A 22,214-nucleotide genomic window follows, 5' to 3' on the forward strand; every position below is an offset into this window, starting at 1 on the left:
GCTTAGTGGTTAAGACACTTCCCTGTGAAGCCTAAGCACCCATATTCCATCCCTCAGGATCCACATAAGCCAGATACACAAGGTGGCACATGCTTCTGGATTTAGTGTGCAACAGCTACAGACCCTGACATGCCCATATTCTCATTCTCTCTCTGTCACTCAAATAATAAATAAAATAAATTTAGAAAAACAACAGTAGTTAATAAATTCTAGTTCCTTGATCTAGTTACTGTCCTATGCATATGTTTCACATAAGCTAAGCCTCCTTTTATCAGCCTCACTTTTCAAAGTAGTTTTTTTTTTTTTTTTTTTAAATATTTAGGCCCCCAGCCACAACAAAGAAATTCCAGATGTATGTGCCACTTTGTACATTTGGCTTTATGTGGGTACTGGGAAATCAAACCCAGGTCATTAGGCTTTGTAGGCAAGCACCTTAAACACTAAAGCCATCTCTCCCCACAAATGAGTTTTTAATGCATCAAGAACATCCAACCAGTCAACAGTGGTCCTAGCATATAAACTCATAAGTTAACTCTAGATTAGACTTTATTTCCCCAACCATTAAAGTCTATAGCTTTTCTACTATATTGCTAGCTATTCCCTGTATATATATGGGATATAAGTTGTGGTGGTAATATTGGGGGAGGGATAGTTAAATGAGAAACAGGCTATAAAAGAGGCTAAAATGCAAACAACTATTCTGTTTTACATGAGAAATTTAACTACCTCAAATGAAAAAGGGAAAAATGGGCTGGGGAGATAGCTCAGCATTTGAAGTGCTTGCTTGCAAAGCCTGTCAGCGTGGGTTCAATTTCCCAGTACCTACATAAAGCCAGATGAACAAAGTGGCACACGCATCTGAAATTTGTGTACAGCAAGAGATACTGCTGTACCCATACTATTCTCTCCGACCTTCCTTGCAAATAATTTTTTAATTTGAAAGAGAGAGAAGGCCACAGAAAAAGAGAGAGAATGGAGCATCAGGACCCCCAGCTGCTGCAAACAAACTCCAGACACATGTGCCACTTTGTGCATCTGGCTTACATGGGTTCTGGGGAACCCAATCTGGGTCCTTAGACTTTATAGGCAAGTGCCTTCATAACTGCTAAGCCATCTCTCCAGCCCCCTTTAAAAATAAAAATAAAAAAGAAAGAAAGAAAAATAGGGCTGGAAAAGATGGCTTAGTGGTTAAAGCACTTGCTTGTGAAGCCCAAGGACCCATGTTCAATTCTCCGGGTCCAACGTACACCAGAAGCACAAAGTGATGCAAGTGCACAAGGTCACACATGCACCTGAGGGGATACACATCTGGAGTTTGTTTGCAGTGGCAGGTGACCCTAGTGTGCCCATTCTCTTTCTCAAATAAATAAATATTCACAGTTCCCCTAAATCTTCCTTAGCAATTTATAACAGATTTTAGAGTGATTAAACGTACTATCTTTCTTTGGAATTTACTTATACAGGACATCTTCCTGAATCTTTTTCCACTCCTCCTCAACAGAAACTGAAGAGTTCCCACTGTACTTTAATGTAATTCTTAAAATGTTTTACTTTATTTTTTGAGAGAGACACAGAGAGAGATGGAGGGAGGGAGGGAGGGAGAGGGAGAGGGAGAGGGAGAGGGAGAGAGAGGGAGGGAGAGAGGGAGAGAGAGAGAGAGAGAGAGAGAGAGAGCGCGCGCGCATGCCAGGGTCTCTAGCTACTACAGATCCAGATGCATGTACCCCTTGTGTATCTGGCTTTCATGGGTACTGGGGAATCGAACCTGGATCCTTTGGCTTTGCAGGTAAGTGCCTTAACCACTAAGCCATCTCTCTAGGCCCAATGTAATTCTTTATTTTTCTAATATAATTCTTTAGAAAGCTGATCAATATTGTAATGTAGCTATCATTTTCTCTAGATTATGAATTCTCAAATGGCCACGATCCTACGTCATTCTTTATATTTCCAATTCCCAATCTTCAAACCTAACACTATTAAAAACACTCTTAAGCCGGGCGTGGTGGCACACGCCTTTAATCCCAGCACTCGGGAGGCAGAGGTAGGAGGATCGCCGTGAGTTCAAGGCCACCCTGAGACTACAGAGTTAATTCCAGGTCAGCCTGGACCAGAATGAGACCCTACCTCAAAAAAAATAAAAATAAAAATAAAATAAAATAAAATAACACTCTTAAGAAAAAAGGCTGGTTGAAACCAGGTACAGTGGTACATGCCATTGCTTGTGAGGCAGAGGCAGAAGGATTGCTGTGATGGAGACCTCAGGTACAGGTCAGCTGGACTAGAGTGATACTCTACCTGGAAAAAAAACCAAAGACCAAACAAGAAACAAAACTTAAAAAAAAAAAAAAAAGACTGAAAGACTGGAGGAATGGCTTAGCAGTTAAAGAATTTTCCTGCAAAGCCAAAGGACCCAGGTTCAATTCCCCAGGACCCATGTAAGCCAGATGCACAAGGGGATGCATGCATCTGAAGTTTGTTTGCAGTGGCTGGAGGCCCTGGTGTGCCCATTCTCTCCCTTTCTCTCTGTTAAATAAATAAATAAATAAATAAATAAATAAATATTTTTAAAAGAGGGAAAGAAATTTAATGATAAGTGTGACCTTTATGAGAAAGAATTTCCTTTAAGAACTGTCCCATCAGCCAATAGATCAAACTGAATGATAGCACTGAGTATAATTATTTTTAACAGGCTAAAAAGAGAAGTTAGCCACTGTGGTTTACAATAGTTAGTAACGAAGTATGGAGAAATCACCTTGAAGGAAGTCCAACCTTTGAAGAGCTTTGATTGAGAAACCAAGATGTACGATGGTGTTTGAAATGCCTACTTTTTACATTTCTATGTCAAAGCAATATGCAAAATAATCTCACATTTAAAAAGACCCAAATACAGGCTGGAGAGATGGCTTAGTGGTTAAGGTGCTTGCTTGAGAAGCCTAAGTACCCATGTTCGATTCCCCAGATCCCACGTAAGCCAGATGCACAAGATGACATATGAATAAGGTCGTGCATGTGCACAAGGTGGTGCACGCATCTGGAGTTCAATTACAGTGGCTGGAGGCCCTGGCACACCAATTCTTTCTTTCTGATAAAAAAGAACCAAGGCTGGGGGTGGTGGTGCAGGCCTTTAATCCCAGCACTTGGGAGGCAGAGATTGGAGGATCACTGTGAGTTCAAGGCCAGCCTGTGGCTACAGACTGAGTGCCAAGTTAGCTTAGGCTAGAAGCTTAGGCTATAACCCTCATCCATAAGGGATGTACTTCACTGGTTTGAATACCTTCTCTAACATTATTTAGCTAAACTGTTTGAGTGATTATATATGTTTAGACAATCCTTTAAAGTAAATATTAGGGTAAGAAAGTTGTCTGCACTAATTTAAGAAAATTAAAAACAACTTCCCAATTTAAGTTGCATTACTCTGCATTTAAGCTGTTATTACCCTGGAAAGAAAATATCCCATCATATTTTATACCATTCTGTGATTACCACATTACCTTGAATGGAATCTCCTGGGTCTTCTATATGAGCAATGACTCTGCTGAGATAAAGTTCCTTCTGTTTTTCTAGCTCTGACTGTGAAACCATCCTTAACAAAGAAAATCAGAAGGGTGGAAAAACAATCCATTAGGACCATGAATATAGTGCTCTGTAGAAAGAAGTTCCATTGTGCTGTTTGTTTAGAATAACCAGCAATTTACTTTAAGATCCAGTGATCAAGAAGGCCAATGTGATTCACATAATATGAAGGCTAAAATCAAGTAGAGTTGAGAAGTAAAATGAAAATAAATGAAACTTATGCTAATAAGGAAGAGGAAGATAAAGATTAACTAGTCCCAAAAGAAACCATTTGTTGATTAATTCAAGCTTAGTCAAGAAATAGCCAACTTCATTGAGAGAGATACAGACTGAAAAAACTAAATCTAACTATTCGGGACAGTGACCTTGGTAGGAGCAGTTTCTTCTTCTTTTTTTTTTTTTTGATAAAATATGCATTGTTTTTGTGTGTATATGGGCATGGCAGGCTTTGCAAGCAAGCTCCTTAACTGCTGAGCCATTTCCCGAGCTCTGGCAAAAGCGATTTCTGGTCCTTACTCATAATGATAGCTTCATACTGAAGGAGTCAGTGGATAGGAATATTGAGATTGTACATTAAGGAGATAGACTTGTGTTCTTTTGGCATAATTTCATTATAAGAAATTCATAAGATTTCCCTTAATTATGTGCAAAGGAAAAAAAAAACCCAAAACTGAAATTAAGGTGGCAAAGAGGACATGTCTTTATTTATTTACAAATTTTAAAGCAGAATAAATATACCAAGGATGTGTAATCATACTTTTCTTTGATTTTACTGTAAAGAAGCCATCTGATTCAACCTAAAAAAGTTTTTCTAGCATGTTCAATTGAAAAGGACCATGTACAAACACTGCCATCTCCTGGCAATAAGAAATAAACTTAAACCTGTAATCCCTACTAAGAATTTGTTCCCAGTTGTGTGCAAATTAAGAGAGATAAATGTCCTAAATAACATTAATTTTGTTAAAATTATTATGATCTCATCAGAAATGTTATCAGATTTCCCCCTTATAGGAAATAGGGTTGTATTTCCTATATAGCTATTTTACTAATAAAACTTTTTTTACTTTTAAAATAACGTGTGTGTGTGTGTGTCTCATTTTTTGAGGTAGCGTCTCACTCTAACCCAGGCTACTCTGGAATTCACTATGGAATCTCAGGCTGGCCTCAAACTCACAGCGATCCTCCAACCTCACCTTCTGGAGTGCTGGGATTAAAGGTGTACGCCACCACGCCCAGTTTATAAACTTTTTTACCCTACACTTCTGTATTTTTAATCTATTTGAGAAAGAGAGAGAGATTGAGTATGGACATGCTGGGCATCCTGCTGCTTCAAAAGAACCAACTCTAGACTCATGTATCACTTTATGCATCTGGCATTATGTGGGTACAGGGAAGCTGAATCTAGGTCAGCAAGCTTTGCAAGCAAAGACCTTTGACCAAAAAGCCATCTTTCCAGCCCTCAAAATGCAAAGCAGTAGAGGCATCATTAGCTTTATGTCAGTGATACAAAAACTGACATGACAGATTATGTGACTTGCTTAAGGTCATACAAATAGATAGTGCCAAAACTGTAAATTTACTTATTCCCATGTAGTTTTATTAAACCCCACACTAAGAAGATAGTAGGAGAGCATGGACAGAAGAAATTAAAGAGAATCACCAGAAACCAAAATGGTAATTGTTACCTTACCTGGCTTTGGTTTGTAGAACAGGAACAACTTTGCCTATTCTCTCAGGGACTTTCATCTCCCCAGAATCCTTGTCAAAAACATGCTGTTTTTGTTGTTTATTTCCAGAGCAGAAGGAATGCAAAAAGAAAGGTAGTTCTAAGTAGTTCTTTAAAAATTTCAGCTATAATAACTGAAAACTGTATTATGTGAACATTTTTTACATAAAGACTGCAAGTGCATATCCTTAAATACTGCTGTGTACCACACACCACGGTAACAGTAAATGAAATACCAATTATAACTTTTGTTGTTGTTTTTGAGATACAGAGTCTCACTCTAGCCCAGGCTCCCCTCAAATTCACAGCGATCCTTTTACCTCTGCCTCACAAGTGCTGGGATTAAAAGTGTGTGCCACCAGGCCCAGCTAGTAATTAGGATTCCACCCCAAATTCCACTGAATACAAAGTTCTGCTAGACTGTAATAAAATGTACAATTGTGGCACATGATATTCACAATAGGACAGATACCTGAATGGAAAATAATTTCATTTCTCTTTGCTTTGAAAAAATGCACTTACTCTGTTTGATGAACTGGAGACAATTGTAAATCTTGCTTCACAACCTGATTTATGTGATTCACCATTTTTCCAGGATGACCCCCTATTAGGTTTCTCTGAATGATCTGAAGTCTGAGAGGACTCAGGTGTAGGTTTCTTACTGTCAAATATATTTTTGTCACAGACAGTTTGTTCAAAGTTACTGTTTGAAAAAGAATATAGAGATCCATCCCAGGCAGAGTTATTGGGGTTGATCCCTTCAGGTTCAGTGCAAAGTTTGCTCTCACTTGAACTAAGATCATCTTTCCGTTCCCCAAGAGAGGAGGGCTTTTCAGTGTCTTTGGATGAATCAATCTTGTCTTTATCCAGCATAGGATCACAAACTGTTGGGTTAAATGGTGCAACAACAGTCACTTTTATAAGATTTTTTTCAAGTACAAAGTGTCTGTTTAATGATTTATTGGGAGTTGGTCCATGACCAACTGACGTATTGAGTTGAGGTAGTTTGAAGAAGCCAGGGGTCTCAGCTGCTGGTCCCAAGCTATACAACGTATTATTTTCTTGGGAACTATCAAGTAGAATTTGGTTTCTTCTCTCTCCATTCTCATCATGACCACCATCATCATCTTTCAAGAGCATCTCAATCTCTTCCTCCGTGAAACTGAAATGGTCATCATCTTCTTCTCCATCAGACAACTCCAACAAGGAGTCATCCAACCCATCTTCATCCAAGGAACCCCACGAAAATGGGGCTTTGTCTTTAGGCAAAAAAGATGTACCGGAAGACTGTTCAGAGGGCAAGAGTGAGCACGTCATGTCTGGAGAAATAATAGGGAAGTTTTGCTAAGTAACAGGAAATATCTTAAACCAAACCCAATTCACTATAAATGGAGATGGCATTCTAATATTTCAAATTCTTTCCACTGTGATATGAGAAATAATTTTAAGATATTTAAAAATGCCAGAACTATAGGAATACATGTTAAAATAAGGAACTTTTAGCTGGGCAGAGGTGCATGCCTTTAATCCCAGCAACTGGGTGGCCAATGCAGGATCACAGCTCTGAGTTCAAAGCCAGCCTGGGACTACAGAGTGAGTTCCAGGTCAGCTTGGACTAGAGCGAGACTCTACCTCAAAAAACAAAACAAAGTTATTTTTTCTGACAAATATGATAAAAATTAAGATGATATGGTAATCTAGGATGGTGAGGATGTGGAAACAAGCAACCATTACCAGTAAGCATATAAATAAACACTATTTTGTGACGAATTTTGTATGTGTATGGTTTTTCAAGGTAGAGTCTCACTCTAGCCCAGGCTGATCTGGAATTCACTATGTAGTCTCAGTACAGCCTTGAACTCACAACAATCTTTCTACCTCTGCCTCCTGAATGCTAGCATTAAAGATGTATGCCACCACTTCTGGCTCAAATCTTTTGTGGTAGTTGTTTTTTACTTGAAGTAGGGCTTCATTCTAGCCAGGCTCACCTGGAACTCAACTCTGTAGTCCCAGGCTGGTCTCAAACTCACAACAATCCTCCTACCTCTACCTCCCAAGTGCTAGGAGTAAAGGCATGTGCCATCACACCTGGCTATGAAGAGTAATTTTGCAATGCCATTTGATCTAGCAATTTCTCTTCGGGAAATGTATCCTATAAAACTATTTACCCCAACACACATGGAAAAATACAAAAGGACATTCAAAGCAGTTGTCTTTCAAACTAGCCAAATACTGGAGGTAATTTAAATGTCCATCTCCAAGAGAAATTTTCAGAAAAAAATCATGGGACATTCATACTATAGAAAACTTTTCAATTATTTGAAAATATGTTGAAAGCTGGGCATTGTGGCATACATCTTTAATCCCAGCACTCAGGAGACTGTAGGAGGATCATCATAAATTTGACAGCAGCCTGGGCTACAGAGTGAGTTCTTTATTCAAAAATATTTAATTAACTAATTCATTTATTTATTGAGGAGAAGTAGAGAGAGAAAAGGGCACTCCAGGGCCTCTAGCCACTGGAAACAAACTCCAGATGCATGAGCCACCTTGTGCATCTGGCTTACATGGGTCCTGGGGAATCGAACTTGGGTCCTTTAGCTTTGCAGGCAAGCACCTTAAGGCTAAGCCAGCTCTCTAGCCCCAGAGTGAGTTCTAAATTAGCCTGGGCTAGAGTGAAAACCTACCTCAGAAAAACCAAAAAAGAAAAAAAGGGCTGGTGAGATGATTTAGCAGTTAAGGCACTTGCCTTCAAAACCAAAGGACCCCAGTTTGATTCCCCAGGATCCATGAAAGCCAGATGCTCATGGTGGCGCATGTGTCTGGAGTTCGTTTGCAGTGGCTGAAAGCCCTGTTGCACCCATTTTTTCTTTCTCTATCTGCCTCTTTCTCAAATAAATAAATTAAAAAAACCTTCACTGAAATACATCTATATGCACTATCATGGAATGATTACCTACACACATTAAGTAAATAAGTATATGTCATATGGTTGGTCATTCAGTTTATACTTAAAAAACCCAAGATGACAGACTTCTTAAAAAAATTGATGTAGTATGTGTGCATGTATGTGCACACACATACCAAAGTCTCCTGCTGCTGTAACTATAGCTCATCTTTATGTGGGTATCTGGGGAACTGAACCTGGGACAGAAGGTTTTACAAGCAAGTGCCTTTAACCACTGAGTCATGTCCCCAGACTTCTTGTTTTTCTTTTTTTTTGGGGGGGGGGATGTTGGGGGAATAACATAGGGTCTCATGAATGCTAAGCAAGCACTCTACCACTAGCTACATCCTCAGCCCTTTTTCTACTTAAAAAAAAAAGTATCTATTTATTTGCACGTGTGTATGAGCACGCCAGGTTCTCTTGCAGCTACAAATGAACACCAGATGCTTGTGCCACTTTTTGCATCTGGCTTACATGGACAACTTGGAAACTGAGCCCAGACAGGCAGGCTTTGAAAGCAAGCACCTGTAACTGTGAAGCCATCTTCCCAGCCATTTTTTTGAGATAGGGTCTTACTAAGATATCCAGATCATAACTAACTCACTCTATAGTTGTATAGCCCTTAAAATCTTACTGCCTCAGCCTCCAGAGTAGCTGAGATCACAGACCTGTACCATAAGGCCTAAGTGAAACATATATTACTTTTACTTTTAAAAAACAAAAAAGGGCTGGAGGGATGGCTTAACAGGTAAGGCGTTTGCCTGCAAAGCCAAAGGACCCAGGTTCAATTCCCCAGGACCCACATAAGCCAGATGCACAAGGGGGCACATGTGTCTGGAGTTCATTTGCAGTGGCTGGAGGCCCTGGCATGCCCATTCTCTCTCCTTCTTTCTCTGTCAAATAAAAAAATAAAAATAAAAATATTTTTAAAAAAGAAAAAAAAAACAAGAAAATAAATCTTTCATACTGTGTCAAGCTGCTGGAGCAATCTCTGCACCTCTGCCACGAGACCAAATGGAAAAATGTTTCAACTCCTGCTGGTTGTTCCTTTCAGGAGACCTGTCAAAGTGATTGACTCCCACCTTCCTGCAGGCACAAAGAAAATTAAAGGATCTTCTCATCACTTTCAACTCTGCTAATTAGAAAGTCAACTGCATTATGTTTCAAGGTGCTCCATCTATTAATTTTGATCTTGATTTTTTTTAAATCCAGCAAGATGAATATTTTTTCAGTGAAGAACACCAAAGAAAAACCTTTAGATAAAAAAATTATGCAACTAAGAACTAGTTTTGTTCCTCTCACAATTTGTACTTTGTTAAGACTATCATTTGCTTTATGGGATGAATAAGGCATGGGAGTCCACAGATCTGGATTGCAGTCCTAGTTATATCCCTAAGAGATGGAGAAATGGAAGAAGGCAATGCTGAATACTACAAAAATCTGAATATTAATGACTATACAAAAAATAAAACCATCATTTTTCAGTATATATAATACAAAGTAAAAGTTAGCAAAAACATAAGCAAGCACGAAGTGGCACATGCACTGGGAGTTCATTTGCAGCAGCAACAGGCCCTACCATACCCATTCTCTTCCTCCTTCTTGCAAATAAACAAATAAAAATTAAATAATCGGATTTTGTTTTTGTTTTCTTCAAGATAGAGTCTCACTCCAGCCCAGGCTGACCTAGAAGTCACTATGTAGTCTCAGGGTGGCCTTGAAATCATGGCAATCCTACTACCTCTGCCTCTGGAGTGCTGGGATTGATTGAAGGCATGCATTACCACGCTCGGCTTTTTATTTTATTTTATTATTTTATTTTTTTTTGAGGTAGGGTCTCACTCTAGCCCAGGCTGACCAGGAATTCACTATGTAATCTCAGGGTGGCCTCCAACTCACTGAGATCCTACCTCTGCCTCCTGAGTTTGGGCACCATTATGCCCAGCTCAATAATTGGAAAATTTAAAAACTTGGAAATTCCTTATAATTTTTGTTTTGAGACAAGGTCTTATATAACCCAGGCTAGCCTCACAATCTACATGGCCAAACATGGCTTTGAACTCTCTCTTCCTACCAAGTTTCAGGATTACAGTGTTCTTTGTTTGGCTAAGATTGGCAGTATAAACAGGGCATGGTGGTGCACACCTTTAATCCTACCACTCCAGAGGCAGGGGTAGGTGGATCGCTGAGTTTGAGGGCAGCCTGAGACTACATAATGAGTTCCAGGCCAGCTTGGGCTAGAGTGAAACCCTACCTGGGGTGGGGGAGATTTCCATGACAGGCTAGATTTCACAGTATCTTTCCATCCATATACTGGCCAGGCCTGACCCTGCTTAGCTTCCAAGATTAGATGCAAATCAAGCTACACCAGTCTTTACAGACTTATTTTTTTTCAACTATATTGTTAACATTTTATTGATTGATTTTGAAGTAAGGGCTCATTCTAGTCCAGGCTGATCTGGAATTCACTATGTAGTCTCAGGGTGGCCTCAAACTCATAGCAATCCTACTTCTGCCTTCCCAGTGCTAGGATTAAAGGTGTGTGCCACCACGACCAGTTAGTATTTTATTTATTAGAAAGAGAATGGACATGTCAGGGCCTCTAACCACTGCAAACGAACTCCAGATGCATGCATGGACACTGGGGAATTAAACCTGGGTCATCAAGGCTTCCCAAGCAGGCACCATAATCACTAAGCCATCTCTCCAGCCCTTACAGCTTTTTAATTGTGAAGTTTCCTTCACCCTTCTTACTATTGTCCATTATGTACCTTGAATTTTAGCTTCAGTTCATACTCTGTCAGTAAGGACTTTTTTAAAAAAGATTTATTTATTTATTTAGAACAGAGTGAGGGGGATAGACAGAGAGAGAAATAGAGTGAGACGGGGCATTCCAGGGCCTCTAGCCACTACAAATGAACTCCAGACGCATGTGCCACCATGTGCATCTGGCTTATGTGAGACCTGGAAAATCGAACTGGCATCCTTAGGCTTTGCAGGCATATGCCTTAACTGTTAAGCCATCTCTCCAGCCTAGCAAGGACTTTTTAAACTACTATCATCACTCAGAATTGAGCTACATATGTCTCTATATGATTTAAAAAAAATAAAGATATGGACACAGGTATGGTAGTGCACACCTTTAATCCCAGCACTCAGGAGGCAGAGGTAGGACTGCTGGAAGTTCAAGGCTACCCTGAGACTACATAGTGAATTTCAGATCAGCCTGTGCTAGAGAGAGATCCTACTGTGAAAAACCAAATAAATAAAATAAAATAAAATGAGGGGGAGGAAGGGCATTGCCATGGGATATTGTTTACAATCATGGAAGTTGTTAATAAAAAATAAATTAATTATATAAAATGAAATGAAATTGCCAGGCGTGGTGGTGAACACCTTTAATCCCAGAATTTGGGAGGCAGAGGTAAGAGGATGGCTATCAGTTTGAGGCCAGCCTGAGACTACATAGTAAATTCCAGGTCAGCCTGGGCAGGAGCAAGACCCTACCTTGAGAAACCAAAAAAAAAGTAAAATCAATAAAGATTAATTCCCACCCTAAAGGAACATATAATCTTGCTAGAGATAAAACTTGAAAATTAAACTCTAATATGCTATAAATAAATACAATATAAAACTCATGAACATAGTGAAATCCAGGTCAGCCTGGGCTAGAATGAGACACTACCTTGAAAAACCAAAAACAACAACAACAACAACAAAAAACCTCATGAATAGCTGGATGCGTTGGTGCACAGTTTTAACGCAGCACTCAGGAGGCTAAGGCAGGAGGATCACTGTAAGTTCATGGCCAGCCTGAGACTAAGTCCAAGTCAGCCTGGGCTAGAGGAAAACCCTATCTCCAATACAAACTTCATGAACAATAACGTAGAAAAAGTGATAAAAGAGAAATTACAGAATTTTATAATTAGAAACAATCTAGTTAAAGTTACTTATCTTAGAAGTGAGATGGGGCAGAAAGGAAATATTTTTCTTTTAACACATTTAGTTTAGTTTTATTTATTTATTTGAGAGCAACAGACAGAGAAAGAGACACGGAGAGAGAATGGGCCCATCAGGGCCTCCAGCCACTGCAAATGAACTCCAGACGCATGCGGCCCCTTGTGAATCTGGCTTACATCGGTACTGGGGAATCAAGCCTCAAACAGGGATCCTTAGGTTTCAAAGGCAAGTGCTTAACCGCTAAGCCATCTCTTCAGTCCTCTCCCTTTTTTTTTTTTAAAAAAAAGACTCTTATTTATTAGAGAAGGGCGGGGGAAGTGGGCAAGCCAGGAGCTCTAGTCACTGTAAACGAACTCCAGATTCATGTGCCACCATGTGCATCTGGCTTATGCGGGACCTAAAGAATTGAACCTGGGTCCTTAGGCTTCCAGGTATGCACCTTAACTGCTAAGCCATTTCTCCAGCCCAGAAAAGAAATATTTTCTATCATAAACCAGATACTGTGACACACATTAATTCCAATCATGCAACACGACTCTCTAAAATTGATCTTATCAAGGAAAATAAGTTTTCTAGTATTATCTAAAGTTAAAAGTCACTAATTTTAGCAATATTGAGCAACTGGGGTTAAGAATATAGAACATACTTAGCATGTGCAAGGTCCTGGGCTCAATTCCCTAGCATAAAAATAAATAAAAATCCAGCAATTAAGAGTTTCAGACATGTTAAGTTGTACATCCATTGGGGGGTCAGTAATTTCTGGGCTGGAGAGATGCCTTAGTGGTTAAAGTGCTTGTCTGTGAAGCCAAGATCCAGGTTTGAGTCCCCAGGGCCCATGTAAACCAGCTGCACAAGGTGGCACATGTGTCTGGAGTTCGTTTGCAGTGACTGTATGGCCTGGCATGCCCATTCTCTCTCTCTCTTTCAAATAAGTAAATAAAAAAATAAAACATTTTTTTAAAAAAGTAATTTCTTAGCCTAGTGACTGAGATATTTTATAAAGTTAACTTAAAAAATATTTTGGAGGCTGGAGAGATGGCTTGGTGGTTAAGCACTTGCCTGAGAAGCCTAAGGGCCCTGGTTCGAGGTTCAATTCCCTAGGACCCATGTAAGCCACATGCACAAGGGGGCACACGCATCTAGAGTTCATTTGCAATGGCTGGAGGCCCTGGTGCACCCATTCTCTCTCCCTCTTTCTCTGTCTGTCACTCTCACATAAATAAAAATAAACAAAAATTTAAAAAATATTTATAAAAAATATTTTTGTTTATTTGCAAGCAGAGAGAGAGAATGGGCACTTCAGGGCCTCCAGCTGCTGCAAATGTGCCACCTTGTGTATTTGGCTTTATGTGAGTACTGGGATCAAACCCTGGTCTTTAGGCTTTGTAGGCAACTGCCTTAACCACAGAACCATCTCTCTAGCCCTGATGTTATCTTTTGATATAGCAGCAACAGTGTTTATCTTCAAAAGTTTTTTTTTTTTCATTTTTCTTTTTAAGAAATCTTGGGGGGCTTAAGAGATGGTTCAGCAATAAAAGGCATTTGCTTGCAAAGTATGATGGCCTAGTAACCACATAAAGCCAGAAGCACAAAGTGACGCATGCATCTGGAGTTCCTTTACAGTGACAGGAAGCCCTGGCATCCCCTAACTCCCAAACTCTTCTACCTTTCTCAAAAAAAAAAAAAAGTAAATAAATAGATAAGTAAGTCTTGTGCAGCTTGGAGGCTAAAACAGATGGATAGCAAGTTTAATGGCAGCCTGGACTACACAAGAACTTCTCCCCCACCTCTTTCTAATACACACACACACACACACACACACACACACACACAAACACACACACTTTTAATTATGAAACACAAATATCACAGGCACTGAGTTTATGTAATCACATCCTTAAAGTCCTTTCTGTGTCACTGCTTCCTCCAAAAGGTTATTTAGTTAATGGCTTGGCCAAATGCAGGACTTAATAGATTTTCACTTGTGGGAAATTAAAGTACAGAAGCATAAAATGACTTAAATACACTAGTAAATAATGCAAGAACTGGGGCTGGACAGATGGCTCAGTAGTTAAGGGCACTTGCTTTCAAAGCCTGACAGCCTGGATTCAATACTCCAATATCCATGTAAGGCAGATGCACAAAGTGATGCATTCATCTGATGTTCATCTGCAGTGACAAGAGACCCTGGTGTGCCCATTTTCTCTTTGCTTGCAAATTTTGTTTTGTTTTAGGGTCTCACTATACCCCAGGCTGACCTGGAATTCACTATGTAGTCTCAGAGTGGTCTCAAATTCTTGGTGATCCTCCTACCTTACCTCTGCCTCCCAAGTGCTGGGATCAAAGGCATGCACCACCACACCCGGCTAAAATGTTTTTTAAGTAAATTTTTTATTTATTTTAATTTGAGACAGAGAAAGAAAGGGTTTCACTCTAGTCCAGGCTGACCTCTCCAGCCCCAATCCATTTATTTAGAAATTATACAATATACAGCTAGGCATGGTGGCTCATGCCTATTACCCCAGTACTTGGAAGGCTAAAACAAGGCAGAATGCCATCAGTTCAAGGCCCCTGATCTACTTAGTGAGTTCAGGACAGCCTGGGGACAAAGTGAGACCTTTCCTCAAAAAAATAATAACAATAATAATAATTAATTGGGGCCTGGGAAGATAGCTCAGTAAAGGCACTTGCTTGTAAAGCCTGCTAACCTGGATTCAATTCCCTAGCCACTCAGGTAAAGGTGGATGGGCATTTGTTTGCAGTAGCAAGAGACCCTGATGAATCCATAACCCATACACATTTGCAAATAAAAAATGTTTTAAATTGGGCTGGAGGGATGGCTTAGCAATTAAGGCATTTGCCTGCAAAGCCAAAGGACCCTGGTTTGATTCTCCAGGACCCACATTAGCCAGATGTACAAGGGGTGCATGCATCTGGAGTTTGTTTGCAGTGGCTGGAGGCCCCGGTGTGCCCATTCTCTCTCTCTCTCTCTCTCTCTCTCCCTCCCTCCCTCTTTCTCTGTCAAATAAATAAATAAAAATAAAACATCTTTTAAAAGTTTTAAACTGACAAATAATAATTAAATTTGTCCAGTATGACCTACTCAACCCTGAAATGAATCACTGCATCACTAATTAAAAAAGAGACCAGAAACCCAGGCATGGCAGCACACACCTTTAATCCCAGAGGTAGGAGGATCACCATGAGTTCACGACCACCCTAGGACTACATAGTGATTCCAGGACAGCCTGGGCTAGAGTGAGACCCTACCTCGAACTCCCCCCCCAAAAAAAAAGACAAGTAAACGAAAGCAGACCAGATATCTGAAATACTAGTCAAAAGGGACTGGGAAGGAGAGCTCAGGGTTTGGTTAAAAATACTTGCTTGAGGGCTGGAAAGATGGCTTAGTGCTTAAGCACTTGCCTGTAAAGCCTAAGGACCCCGGTTCCAGGCTCGATTCCCCAGTACCCACGTAAGCCAGATGCACACGGTGGCGCATACATCTAAGTTCCTTTGCAGTGGCTGGATGCCCTGGTGCACCCATTCTCTCACTCTCTCTCTCTCAAACAACAACAACAAAAAAAAAAACAGCAGCATTCCAGGTCAGCCTGGGCTAGAGTGAGACCCTACCTTGAAAAACCAAAAGTAAATAAAATAATAAAAATTTTAAAATACTTGCTAGCAAGTCAATAGGCTAAAGCACTTTGCCTGCAAAGCCTAAGGACCCAGGTTTGATTCTCCAGTACCTATGTAAAGCCAGATGCACAAGATGGCAGATGCATCTGGAGTTCGTTTACAGTGGCTGGCATGCCCACCCTTTCTCTCAAATGAATAAATAATAACTTTTTGTAAGCAGTTAATATCCGGTGTGGTGGCGGCACACCTTTAATTCCAGCACTTGGGAGTCAGAGGTACTAGGAGCATCATGAGACTACCTGAGACTACCTGGTGAATTCTAGCTCAGCCCGGACTAGAGTGAAACCCTACCTCAAAAAAACAAAAAGTAGTTAAATCCTGGCCCATAAATAATCTTGTGTTAGAAGCACTACCCAAAAATCAAGACATTCAATAACTCATACGAGATCTCCGAACATCAATACAGACTGTAACATTCACCTGAAGACTGAATAAAAGAGTGTGTAAAAGCCAGGCACGGTGAAGCTTGTCTACATTCCCAGCACTGGGGAGATGGGTGGCAGGCGGATAAGGAGTTTAAGGTCATCCTTGGCTACATTCCAAGTTCCAGGACAGCCTGAGTTACTGAAACTCAGTCTCAAAGGGGAGATGAGGGTTAGGGGGATGGCGAACACCTTTAATCCTAGCACTGGGAAGGCAGAGGTAGAAGAACTGCTGTTGAGGCCAGCCTACTACTACAGAGTGAATGCCAGATCAGCCTGGGCTACAGTGAGACCCTACCTTGACAACGCCCCCCCAAAAAAATGGGGGAGAAGAGGGCAAAAAAGTTGATATAAATCGCTCTAGCCCTGGCTGACCTGGAATTCACTATGTAGTCTTAGAGTGCCCTCAAACTCACTGAGATCCTCCTCCTATGTCGTTGCCTCCCGTACTGGGACTAAAGGCATACGCCACCATCTTGGGCAAAAGTTGGTATAAATTTGCACTGAACATCAAGACCCCACTGAGTTGAGCCCTTGGGGAAAGGGGATATAAGACTATAACCTTTGTTTAAAAATAAAGTTAAAAAATAATTTGCACGGGAGGAAACCTCTCTAAAACTGCAGCTCTTGGAAAGCTCCACATGGCAGTCTTAGTTGCTCTGCCATTCTACCATCACCTGCCTAGTAAACGGCATTAAAATATGGGGACTTTAGTTTTAAGGGAAGAATACTTTTTTTATTTCCAAATCTTTTAATTCTTCTGCTCCACATCCCTGTATGACCCTATTCTGTCCTTCCACATCTCTCACCTGTCCACCCCCTTCTTCACACTTCAGTGTACCACCCCCTCTCTGTTCTCTAACCTCCTGGTTGCAACCTCAGTAACTGGTTCCCTATCTATTTTTAATTTTACCTCAGAAAACCTAATGCCTTAGCGTACAAAGGCTTATTTTATTCAGGCCACTAAAACTCCAATGCCAAATGCACACCTCACACACTCTTTCAGGAACCTAAACCCAAAATCACCACCAAGCTGGGTCTGTCACGCACGGCCCAAGAGCTAGGATCCTGGGCAAAGAACCGGACTTCCCACCCGCCTTCCATTTCCAATCTCTTCCAAATGCAATGCAAATGAAGAACCCTCCGCAATAGTTTTTTTTTTTTTTTAATCCCTCATAGAAGGGACTGAATTTTTTTTTTTTTTAACCAAAGTGAACTGAAATGATCTAAGAGTTTCCTTTGTGCGATGGAGAAACCACCCGGGTGGTCTAGAAATCTCTGCCTGGGGTAACGTTTCTCCAGACGACCTCCCATATGGGTGCGGATGGACGGGACTACCCAGAAGCAACAGGTTCCTGTCTAGGATGAAAACGTCGAAGTTAGGCAGGTCTGCGTAAAGACTTAACACACGCACTGAGAGAAGACCGGAGGTGGATCGGACGAGCGAGCCCACCACCGCCTCCCTGCCCTGTCGTGACCCCCTCCGGGCCGAGCGGAGCCGGCGCCATCCCTTCCCTTGGGGGGGGGGGGGAACCACAGGAGGGTGGCGGTGGCCGTGGCCGGGGGTCAGCCTGTCCGACAACCCTGTGTGACCTCCCCTCCGTCAGAAACCTCGCGGCGGCCGCCAGACGACGCCACCCGCCGCGCGGGGCCTCGGGCCGTCGCTCCCCCTCGCCCGCGTCCCAGGAGATGGAGACTTCTCGTCTCCCCGCGGAACGTGGGAGCGGCGCGCGCGGGCTTCCTTCCCGCTCATCCCCCGCCTCGGGTGCGGGGCGCCACTCGGCTCGGCGGGCCGGGGACCGGACCGCGCACCTTCTGGGGGGGGACGGGGACGCGGGCCGTCACAGCTCCGCAGGCTCGGGCCGCCAGTCCGTCCGTGGGCTGAGGGGGGAGTGTCCCCGCGGGCCCGCCCCCCGCGCCGTCCCCTAGCAACGCCCAGGGCTGGGGTGGGGGAGCGCGCCCGCCCCCTCCCCCACGGGGCCGGGGACCCCGGGCGCCGCTCGCGGCCCCGAAGACCCCGCAAGCCTCTCTACCTCGCTTTTTTTTTTTTTTTCCTCAGCGGGGTGAGGGGCGTCACTGGCCCGCCGAGGTGGAGGTGGGGGGCAGGGACAATCCCTCCTTCTTCCTCACCCAGCACCCCCCCCCCAACCCCGCCATCACCTCAGGAGCGACTAGCGGCACTTCCCTCGGCCTCCCTAAGCCCGGCGAAGGGCCGGACGAGGGTGCTGGAGAAGCAACAGGCACCCCCAACCCCCGCCCCGGCCACGGCCCCGCCGACGAACGCCGACCCTTCGGTCCCTCCCAGCTCTTCACCTCCGGAAGCCGGGCCAAAGCCTGAGCGAGCGACGGCGCCTCACTCCGCCCCCTGCGCCATTTTGTCGCCCCCTCCTCCGACCTCTCCCCCTCCCTCCCCTCCTGCCCTCCCACCACCACTCCGAAGCGGCGGGCCAACCCCGGAGGGAGGGCTAGCAAGTAGTGATTGGCAGGAAACCGCCCCGCCTTCGAGAGGGTTCTGCCCACCCCGCCACGGGCAGGTTGCCCCAATCCCGCCCTTCGCACCGCCTACCTTGGCTCCGCCCCTTCCCGTGTCATCGATCTCCTCGACTCTCGGCTGCTCCCGGCTGCTGCTCGGCGGAAAAGGGTCTAGGCCTAACAAGCCGAGCAACGGGCTCTGCTGATGCAACCTGGCGGGACTAGCGTGTCAGCTCCCGGCACGCGGCGGCGGCGGCGGAGACCCAGGAAAGGGCGCGGGTGCCAGCTGAGCACGGGAAGCGGGGCAAGCGAAGCTATGGGGGATGCTCTCAGCCCCGAAGAGAAATTGCATCTTATCACCCGGAACCTGCAGGTCGGGCCTGGAGGTTGGAACGCGCTGGTGGGGCTGGGGTCCTTAGGTCCAGTGATGCTGAGTCCCACTACCGGGTCCAAAACGGGTGGGGCTGGGGACTCCGCATCGGGGCAGCTCTTGAGAAAGGCACTGCTGGTGCATCAGTGAAGCAGGCATTCAATGTGTGCCACGAAAATCGCAGCGTGCTCACCTTGCGCATGCATCTACTTTGTGCAGGAGCCAGACCGAGTCTAGGATTCCCACCCCACCCACCTTAATATGTTCCAGGCGCCGTGCTAGGCGCTGAGGCCCTGTCCTCCCAGAGCTCGAATGGAAAGGATCAAAGGTTATACCAGTTAGAGCAAGCAAGCACTGGAATGGAAGTTCCTATACCTGGAGCTCTGCAAGAAAATTAAGGGGAGAGGGAAGGCTTTCTCTGAGCAAGTGACCTCTAAATGTGTCCAGAGGGATGCACATCAATCACCCCTTCACTGCACGGATGTTCCTGCTGTTGCCAAGAACTTCAGTAGGAGTTAATGAGGAGAACACGGGAAGAGGCTTTCAGATAGAGGAAGAGTCTTGTAAAGATCCAGTGGGGAGAAAGAACACGATGGTTCAGAAGAAAGGCTAATTTAGGGACTGGGGTTGTAGCTCAGTACTAGAGGAGCAGGAGGCTCTGAGTCAATCTTGAAAGCCCTGAACACCCCTTACCCCAAGAAAACTAATTTAGCTGGAGTAGGAGGAGCAAAGTGCTGCTCAAACACTTAATATTTGTATCATTCAGGCCTGTGACCACTGTCACATTCTGAGGAAGGCCTTTAAATTTTTTTATTATTACCTTTTTGTTTTGTTTTGTTTTTTGTTTTCCCGAGGTCGGGTCTCACTCTAGCCCAGGCTGACCTGGAATTCACTATGTAGTCTCAGGGTGGCCTCGAATTCACTGCAGTCCTCCTACCTCTGCCTCCCAAGTGCTGGGATTAAAGGTGTGCACCACCACACTTGGCTTATTATTATCTTTTCCTGGCAGGGTCTCACTCTAGCCTAGGCTGGCCTGGAACTCACAGTGATCCTCCTACCTCAGCCTCCCAAACTCTGGGAGTTGAGGCAGTGCTACCACATCTGGCTAGGAAAGCCATTCTTGAGCAGTGTATTTAAATAACAAACTAAGGTATCTGAATTGTCTCTTTCCCTGCTCTACCTTTTTGTCTGTTGTTCCTACATAGCACTTATCACTGTCATTTCCTGTTTATTTAGGACAGATAGACAGAAACCATGTCACGAGAGCCTTGTAAACTTTATTTTACAAGGCAACATAATGCTATTTATCATCCCCAAAGCCGTAAGAGCAGTTGGACCACAGCTTGTTCTTCCTGTTTAAAAGTTTTTATTTTATTTTATTTATTTGTTTGCAAGGAGAGAGAGGATGGACCTTCCGGGCCTCCTGCTACTGCAAGGCTTTATGTTTACTGCAAATGAGCTCCAGAACTCCATGCAGACGCATGCTCCACCTTGTGCATCTGGCTTACATGGGTACTGAGGAATCAAACCTAGGTCCTTAGGTTTCACAGACAAGAGCCTTAACCGCTAAGCCATTTCTCTGGCCCTGTTTTCTTCTTTTTCACCTTTAACTCCTCTCTTTCCTTATTCTTCTTCATATTTCCTAATAGCCTTCCCACTTTCCTATCCTCTTTTCCTTCTAGTCCTCTTTCCCAACCTGTCTGCCCCTTTCTTTGCAATTCTTTGCCCTCCTCTCCCTTTTCCTATCCAACTTTTCCTAGACAGCCCCTTCCCTTCCTTCCCCTTTTCTCCTTCCCCTCTGTCTCTCTCTTAGGTCTCCATGTTCTCCCCATCCCACTTCCCACTTGGACATCTCTGGTCTGTATTTTAATTCTGGCTTTCTTGCTTGTTTTTATTTATTTTTTTGTTTATTTTTATTCATTTGAGAACGACAGAGAAAGAGACAGAGAGGGAGAGAGAAAGTTTATTATTTATTTGTTTATTTAAGAGAGTCAGAGAGGGACAGACAGAGAGAATGGGCACACCAGGACCTCTAGCCACTGCAAACTCCAGATGCATGCGCCGCTTTGTGCATATGGCTTATGTGGATCCTGGGGAACTGAACCTGAGTACTTGGCTTTGCAGGCAGATGCCTTAACTGCTAAGCCATCCTTCCAGCTCTGTTTTTGTTTTTGTTTTTCAAGGTATAGTTTCACTCTAGCTTATGCTGACCTGGAATTCACTATGTTGTCTTTTTAAAGGCGTGCACCACCAAGCACGGTTTTAATTCTGCTTTTTGAGACAAGATCTTGTTGTGTAACCCAGGCCTGCTGGAACTTAAGATCTTTACATCTAGCATTGGTCTGTTTTTGTTTGTTTGTTTTGTTTTGTTTTAGCCAAAACAGATTTATCTTTTCATTCAAAACGTGAAACTTGAAATGGGCTGGGGTGTTGCTCAGTGGAATAGTGTCTGTGCAGTATGTGTAAGACTCTGGGCTGAAATCCCAGCACCGAAAACACTAAAAAAAAAAAAAAAAATCCTCATCTAAGAAAATGATATCTACCACCAGTTGCCAAGGCATAGGCCAGAAACCTGGGACCAAGAAGTTCCTTGTCTCTTCTTTCAAACCCATATCCCAGGCCAACAGAAATCTGGTCTGACCCACCTTCAAAGTAAATCACACAGTCCCAGAGTGTTGTGACCTTAGGTTGGCTCTTGTGGCTATACTCCAGTGACTCAGACTGAGCCTGGACCCCTGATCAAGAGGTAAAGGATAAACAAGGTGGGGAACCAACATTAAACCAGCTCTTCTGCTTCCACAACAGGAGGTTCTAGGGGAAGAGAAGCTGAAGGAGATCCTGAAGGAACGGGAGCTTAAAGTTTACTGGGGCACAGCAACCACAGGAAAGCCACATGTGGCTTACTTTGTGCCCATGTCCAAGATTGCGGACTTCTTGAAGGCTGGATGTGAGGTGAGAATTCATGCTATCCACTGTGCAGCTGCCCTTGGAAAATGACCAAAAGAGATTCAAAATAAAGTTTGGAGTGAGGAAATGGATTGGAAGTAC

At 43.3% G+C, this 22,214-nt stretch overlaps 2 protein-coding genes across 5 annotated transcripts in view; one reads left to right on the top strand and one right to left on the bottom strand.

The window, feature by feature from the left end:
- LOC101598410 (S100P binding protein) overlaps window positions 1-18,710 on the bottom strand; it is a 40,510-nt gene extending 21,800 nt beyond the window's left edge. The window contains exons 1-5 of one of the 4 annotated variants that reach the window (XM_045149267.1): window positions 18,638-18,708; window positions 9,214-9,332; window positions 5,822-6,618; window positions 5,264-5,346; window positions 3,492-3,583 (exon numbers count right to left, since the gene is read on the bottom strand). In XM_045149267.1, coding sequence (XP_045005202.1) covers window positions 3,492-3,583; window positions 5,264-5,346; window positions 5,822-6,616 — 970 coding nt within the window. In that variant the 5' untranslated portion in view covers window positions 6,617-6,618; window positions 9,214-9,332; window positions 18,638-18,708. Of the gene's footprint in view, window positions 1-3,491; window positions 3,584-5,263; window positions 5,347-5,821; window positions 6,619-9,213; window positions 9,333-18,484; window positions 18,601-18,637 lie in introns of those variants that run through there. The other 3 variants (XM_045149268.1, XM_004665260.2, XM_045149269.1) reach the window with 3 other exon arrangements.
- A 239-nt stretch (window positions 18,711-18,949) lies between these two features.
- Window positions 18,950-22,214, top strand: part of Yars1 (tyrosyl-tRNA synthetase 1) — a 32,846-nt gene continuing 29,581 nt past the window's right edge. The window contains exons 1-2 of the mRNA XM_045149266.1: window positions 18,950-19,169; window positions 21,972-22,118. Coding sequence (XP_045005201.1) covers window positions 19,002-19,169; window positions 21,972-22,118 — 315 coding nt within the window. The 5' untranslated portion in view covers window positions 18,950-19,001. The remainder of the gene's footprint in view (window positions 19,170-21,971; window positions 22,119-22,214) is intronic.

This window comes from Jaculus jaculus, chromosome 5 (assembly GCF_020740685.1).
Source record: "Jaculus jaculus isolate mJacJac1 chromosome 5, mJacJac1.mat.Y.cur, whole genome shotgun sequence".
Classification (NCBI taxonomy): domain Eukaryota; kingdom Metazoa; phylum Chordata; class Mammalia; order Rodentia; family Dipodidae; genus Jaculus; species Jaculus jaculus.